The following is a 7,231-nucleotide window of genomic DNA, read 5'->3' as shown; positions in this document are numbered from 1 at the left end:
CCTCACATTGAATCCTGAAGGTCAAAGGAGAAGAGGAAGACCAAAAAACACATTACGCCGAGAAATGGAGACAGACATGAGAAGAGTGAACAAAGGTTGGATAAAACTAGAAAGGAATGCCCAGAACAGAGTGGGTTGGAGAATGCTGGTCAGCGGCTTATGCTCCAGTGGGAGTAACAGGCGTAAGTAAGTAAGTAATACGCTAGCTTCATCTGCTTATATCGGTTTGCATGAATATGCAAAAGTATTTACATTAGAAAAATGTTAATACGAATATCTAACTGTCTTGTTAATTACATTTCAAGGCATGTATACATCTTTCAACAAATATTCCAGTTATAGTAAACAACAGAACACATTTTTTAGATTGAAACAAAATAACCCTTTTTTAGTGTAATGTATGTATTCATTACACCGGTACCTAGACAGTACGATTTCATTGTGTGTGATCAACGAAAAAAAAAGCAATATTGCTTTATATCATAAAGAAATCTTATACTAAACTCACTTTTGCCAATAAAATATAACCATCAAGAAAAGATGGATTTACTTCTAAACATTTTTTCACATTAGATATTGCAATTTTAGTATTTCTTAACATATAATGAACATATGCTGTAAGATATATTCCCATTTGAAAACCTGGGGCTGAAAGTGTCAATGGTTCTAAAATACTTAAACATCGCATAAGAACTGAATCATGTTGGTCATTTATATATGCCATATCATTAAATATTCTAAATGTACTGCCAATATTTGAAGGTTGAGGTGGTGCATGAATTAAATATTCACTGATAATTTGCAGGAGAAAGTCTGGATTTAACAGTTCATAATATTCAAGGCTCAAACTGACATTCTAAAAACAGAAAAGCGTTTAATATGCAATACAAATTACATATAGCTAATAAATAAGATATATGTTTTACACTACTTATAAGTAGGTGTAATTTCAATAGTGAATTAACAGAGAAAATAAACGTAGAAATGTGCAAAATGAACCACAGAAAAATAAGTTCAGCTAAACTTTCCACTATATGTTGACAATTGCCCAACTGAGAGATTTTTCTATCAATTTAAATTATGGGAGCATGAAGAGAGAATACCAAAAGATACACCTAATCAACAGAATTTTATGAAATATGGTTTTAGAGTTCTGTAAAATCTCCTGTTATGTACATATCATATCCACTGTTAAATATAAGTTAAGTCAAAGCTTTTCTAGTAACTGACTTAAAAAGGTATCAGAGCATCCAAATGACTACTTGAAACCAATTCACTTATTCTCTTACTACTAGTCTGAATTGTACCGGTGAATTTGAATTATAGATACAGTTTATGAAATATGATGAATAATTTGACCAGACATTTCCTTGTATCCTTTTCATTACTGTGTAATTTCCCCCAGTATACACCTATTTGTGCCCAGTTTACTTATTTATTTATTTCTGTACATCTTTCCACTTCTAGTTAAAATTACATTGAGCATTCTCTACTCAAACATAAACTTGCTCCGTCATTAATTTCGAAATTAGTCAATTATCACTTTTTTCCTATGTATTAGATTAGTGTTGATTATGTAAGCAATAACTATACAAAAATCAACAAGATACAATTAAGAAATTAACTAGTCAACCGAAATTCTATATTTTTTTAATAGTAATCATTCACTTTGTCGGTTTCCATTAGTTATTCAGCTGACGTTAGTTTATGAAGCAAACTTTTGAAAATTTCTTGTTTGAAAATAACAGAATCTAATCCATTGAAACTGCGATAATTTTACATCATATATCAATAAATGAACCAAACGAATTGTGGAAACACTAGAACTTTCATACTAGCGTTTTCATGATTTCTTGAAGTACATGTAGCTCAACACTATCTTGATATGAGAGGTCTTCTAAAAGAGCGTACTGAATAGCCAATGTCATTCTTGACCTCACACTACTACTATACACAACTGCTAGTAATATGTGGGTCTAATAATAGTGGATTTGGATGAAGAACATAAAAGTACATGCATCCAATTTATTGCTTACCCGAAGTTTATGAAGCTGCAATTCCATAGCTTCATTCAACGGCGTTAGTATTTGCGATGGTGATAAACCTTGTTTGCGTCTGAGTACTGCGACCATGTAGCTCACTTCCTATTTAATAAAATAGGAGCTAATAGTAAGTGGATTTCAAGTTCAGATACTGTCATTCGAGTTTTATAATACAATGGATTTTATCTATGAGAAATTTACAACTTTTTGCTACAGTATTTATAAATATTGCAACCTATTAGTCTCACTTTCGTAAATTCTGCCTTCATCTATTAACACAATGTTACATCTGATACAAATAATTATTTATACAGGTTGCTGGACTTCACGTAAGTGTACTGGGCCAACTTTCTTAAAGTTATAAGACTGTAGCGCATTGGAGCCTAATGATTTCCCTCATTTCAAGTAAGTTATAACTTTCTAAATCTTGCTAAGAGTTATAAGTCACTTCCAGTATTCTTAGGAGCTCACTTTATTTAGGTCCCAAACTTGTCAGTTTTAGAAACGTAGTATATATTCACTGCTCGAAACTTTCCTGGCTAATCGATGGGTGTAAATGAGGTTTTGTGATATGGTAAGCCAATCAGAACCCACCTGGAGGACAAGTGCATATCATTGGTTGGGAAATGGATTGATCTCCTAAGGGATATATATATATATATATAAATGAGTGTTTGCATATATCATTCGGTAGTTAAGTATGTATTTCCACTCACTCCTGTGTTTTCATTCATGTAGTCAGTCGGAAGGTTAGCTCGTAGTACGTCGTGTATCAGCATCAGATTTCAGACACAACATTTTGAAGAATATAAGTGGGGCGGTTATAGGTAGTCGACAGGAAGATCTGGACCTAGGTTTCATGCAATTTTGCACTAATCAGCGTGATATACCTGAAATTTTGAGGAAACTGATGCTCCTTGATGGACTCAATCCGTGTCACGCAGCTTCGCAGTCCGAAGCATTTCCACTGAGCTCTCAGGGCAGCAACTCACCCCTCGGATAATAAAACCAAATGCATTCTCCTTTTGGTATGATTTTAGAAGACTATACCTATGCTACTTTATAAGCTTGAATCACCAGCACTGGTTGTATATACTATTGAAGATGAGTGAAAGGCTTTTGGATTGCTGATATCAGAAATATTTCACATCGTTTACCATTTGCCTTTATATGATTAGTTGCTGTTCGACTGACGAAATGCGAATGAAATTTTAAAAACAACCAGAATTAATTGAACAATTTGAAAATAACAGTTGATCGCCTTCATCTAGGACTTGCTTTCTGTAGGAATTTAGTGACAACAAGCAATTAAGACTAATTCTACAATAAAGTGGATTTCATTCAAGTAACAAATTACTATTTATATTCTTCAGTGATAAGTAAGAATGTGGTATAGAGGAAAACGTCCGTGTTGATTGCAATACACGACTCAACTATTTAGGGGTTTATTGCTTCTATTGTATGTAAGTGAATCAGACTAAAATATAAACAGTTTTCCATTAAAGTGATAAACGAAGCAGTTGAGTTAGTTTTGATACTAACGACTCAAGATGTATGGTGAACCCATATTTCTTATATGTTGTATACATAAAACCTGTTAGAAAAATTATATATTCCTGTGCTCGAAAAGTGACCAAGACTTGTTAAGTTATGATAAGTGGCATTGATCTCCCATAGAATGTCTTTTGATGATATACTGCAACCTAGTTAAGATGATGCATATTTCTTAAATTTATTCAGAGTAAACAACTTCCAAAATAGTGATTTTTTGTTTTCCTTATAAAATAAACTCAATACAGTAAAATTTCTATCGTTTGTGCCTAGAATTTCTCCCAAAATCCTTACTCTATCCAAAATTATTTGCTAAAGGCTCATTCTTTAAAGATTTACTCACTGAAGATTTTCCAATAGTCGGTTGTAGCTCGCTCAGAAACTCTAATTGTGTTGAAGCCTCTTGTAGGTTGTTTTGAAGAAGTTGGCACTGAACAACAGCTGAAGAAATAAGTTAGTTATTTTGAAGTTAGTGTGACTAAACAAGATCATTTTACAAATAATTAAAATGTTGTTAAATAAAATTCATTTCTGTTTCCGGACTATTTAGAATCGTTGAACAACAAAGTGCTTTCCTTGGTAATCTGTGAGTAAAAAATATGTTTTTGGGCACATAAAGTAGCTTTTAAAGTTTGTGATAACTATGGTTTGTGCTATTTACTATTTGGTGCATGATCTATCTATTCTAATATGCTTCACATATCTGACATTTTAAGTCAGAATCTATAACGACCCAGGGTAATTTTATGGGATGTATCTGGTAGTTAACTTGAGCAAATATTCGTCTTACCATGTTAGTAACGGTTATTAGAATTCTCATTTACAATTAAGTTTAATGTGAACAAGCATGATTTAGGTTATTACTCAAAATGCGTAAATTTTGTCTCGATCATAAAAATTGATTAGCATTAAAAATAAACTGACTTTTGTAATATGTACATTGATTCGGGTAGTTTAAATGACACAGTAGCCAAAACCTTCAACTGTCTTGTTTGTATTGTTCATATAAGTGTTAAGTCTACTGTAATTTTAATTATCTCTAAGAGAATCTCCCGAGAAAACAACTTTCAGCTCTTTGCCTAAACTTTAGGATGAGTTGTAAATGGTAGTTAGTGGAGTAAAAGAAGAAACCTTTGGAGGTTTTTGTGGAATGAATCGACTTGCGGCTAATACCTTTATTCACGACACACGTTTCGTCCTGTTTGGTACTGGTTCGCTGAACATAAACGCATACCAGTGTTGATCCCAAAGCAGGAGTCCAAACCCAGCCGTATTCACTTTAAATGACCAAAATGCTATCAAATAAGCTGTAGAGTCCGGCTAGTCACTCGCTTTCACTACAGGTACGATATTCACGCTACTGACGAAAAGGATTTGAATTATTGCATTGTTAGCTGTCTTGATTAAATTTTGGTCGATGTCTGTCAGAATTTTTGCATTTTAAGCAGTGCATTCCATGCAAGTACATTCGGCTGACGAGTTCTAAATAAGACGGGACTCTAGTTCTGGGTTCCACTACTAATCACAAATTCATCTATTCTACAAAACATTTGTAGGAAAAAATAGCTATGCAGAAAAAATTTGCACACGTAGTAACAAAATATAAACAAAATTCAGTCCCACATATAAACAATTGGATAAATTAAATCTGTACTAATCACTGTAAGACAAGGTTCATATGTTTTAAATTAAATATGCACTATTAGTAGTGGTCTCCTTTAGAGCTTATGATATTACTGAAGCACTATAACTGGTGACATTTAAATATGAATGTATAAAAACTAGTTATCACCTTTTAGACCATCAAAGCTTGTTTCGCATAAATTTATCGCGTTCCGGAAATGTTGGACTGACTCTTTTAGTTTACCCTGCATGAGAACAATATGGCCTAAGTTAATCAAGTAATGATAGTTTCCAGGAGTAAGTTCAACTGCTTTCTCGCATAGTTCTTGAACCTTTTGCAGTATTGTAGGCTCACGACCACACTGAAATCATTAAATAAGACCAATAAATTTATTGTTAGATAAACCATATAGTCCATATTCCTATGAGCTAGCTGTTTTTGACGGCGAACCATAATTCAAGTTAAACTTACGATTAGGGATATCAGTTTAGAAACCGAAGAATACTGATTTGATGCCTTTGGTTCCGATATTTCAAGTTCTTTTTTAAGCTCCTCCAGCTTTTTCAGTGCCTGACAAATAGCTGAAATAGGCTCATGTTAATCTTACCGCACTAGTATTCCCTTCGTAACACAGAAAGTACAAAATTTGAAACTTTAAAGCCTCTATACACGTAGGGTCGATTGACAGACATCTAAATGTTGTTTGTTAAGTTTAAAATAATTTCATGCCTTGTAGCAGTGTCTGAAGCTGATTCCCAGTCTTGAAGTGCAAGTTGAATCCTCATCTTTTCAATTAAACCAGGGACATAACACGGAAATTTTACTACTAAAATGTTCACCACATCCAAGGCAGACGAGAATGACTTCGAGACTTGTAAATATTTTATCCTACCCATCAAACGCTCAATCGATATAGTTTCATCATCACTACTTAATATGTAGTTACGAAACAGTTCAATTCATACCACTCAGATTCGTCAAAATACTTCACAGTCTTCTTTTGAAAATCATCATCCTCACATATTAATCCGATCCATCCATTCAGACACAATATCTGAGAGTTGGTGAAAGATTATTTGGACTTATAAAAACTGTTATTTGACACACCTCCTTGGAACGCGGATTGATTTTAAGTGCCTTTTCAGAGTATTCCCTAGCCTTATCGTATTTTTTAAAGAAAAACAGTACTAAAGCACTAAAATAAAGTGACTATAAAATGAAAATATCAATAAATAAATTCTATGGGGATAACTCTGTCAGTAGCATGCCTTCTCAACTCCCTTGTCCTGTTCTCACACTCTTCTACTACATCCTGGTCTAAAATAAATTCAACATTATTGATGTTGTAACTGAAACTACATATTTTGGGCAGTTCCGTATGCAAATACTCAATTGATATTAGAGACGCAAGAGAAAACTCCTCCCTGTTCTTGAGCTCATTGAAGCACCTCAACGCTTCTTGTAAAGAGCCTAAAAAACTTAATAGATGAGAAAATATAACCTTCTGCCACCAGTAGAATACTAGTAAGCAGCTTGATAAATGGTTCATTCGAATATTTCTTATGAGCAACGTTCAAAGCAACCAAAGCGTGATGAGGATAACCCTCTCTCATATAATAAAAGACGCTGGCCTATTTTACTCATAACAGTTCAGAAAACAAACAACCATAAGTTCACCATCGTTATGTGCCATCTGTATCACCGTTACTATCCTGTTAAATTATCGCCGGAGTTTCATAGGCCATTGTTCAGCGCGCAAAAACAACATATCCCCCCCCCGATATTATTCAGTGCAAAAAAATTACTGGCAGGCCCTCTAACGTTTAAGTCTATTTAATATTTTAGTTTCCCCTGATTTTAATTCTATTCCGTAATTTGTATTTGCGGCAGAGGAAACAGCTCTATATTTACTGATTAGGATTAGCAATCTGTTAATTCCGTAGAATACAAGTCTGGGTTTTAGTATGTATTTCGTCGATACAAAAGGTGATAATTCTTGTGTTTGACACGAGAT

The 7,231-nt window shown here is 33.7% G+C and overlaps 1 protein-coding gene across 1 annotated transcript in view; it reads right to left on the bottom strand.

Annotated features, from left to right (window-relative positions):
- Window positions 1–493: 493 nt before the first annotated feature.
- The window catches only part of Smp_197580 (hypothetical protein), a gene marked incomplete at both ends in the record, with an annotated part of 8,281 nt that continues 1,543 nt past the window's right edge, over window positions 494–7,231 (bottom strand). The window contains 9 exons of the mRNA XM_018799095.1: window positions 494–856; window positions 2,037–2,144; window positions 3,937–4,034; window positions 5,386–5,578; window positions 5,689–5,787; window positions 5,825–5,909; window positions 6,031–6,119; window positions 6,164–6,271; window positions 6,325–6,412. Coding sequence (XP_018650918.1) covers window positions 494–856; window positions 2,037–2,144; window positions 3,937–4,034; window positions 5,386–5,578; window positions 5,689–5,787; window positions 5,825–5,909; window positions 6,031–6,119; window positions 6,164–6,271; window positions 6,325–6,412 — 1,231 coding nt within the window. The remainder of the gene's footprint in view (window positions 857–2,036; window positions 2,145–3,936; window positions 4,035–5,385; window positions 5,579–5,688; window positions 5,788–5,824; window positions 5,910–6,030; window positions 6,120–6,163; window positions 6,272–6,324; window positions 6,413–7,231) is intronic.

Source organism: Schistosoma mansoni, chromosome 3 (assembly GCF_000237925.1).
Source record: "Schistosoma mansoni strain Puerto Rico chromosome 3, complete genome".
In the NCBI taxonomy this organism is placed as follows: Eukaryota; Metazoa; Platyhelminthes; class Trematoda; order Strigeidida; family Schistosomatidae; genus Schistosoma; species Schistosoma mansoni.
The sequence above is the reverse complement of the archived record's forward strand: the minus strand, read 5'-3'. Positions and strand labels throughout refer to the sequence as shown.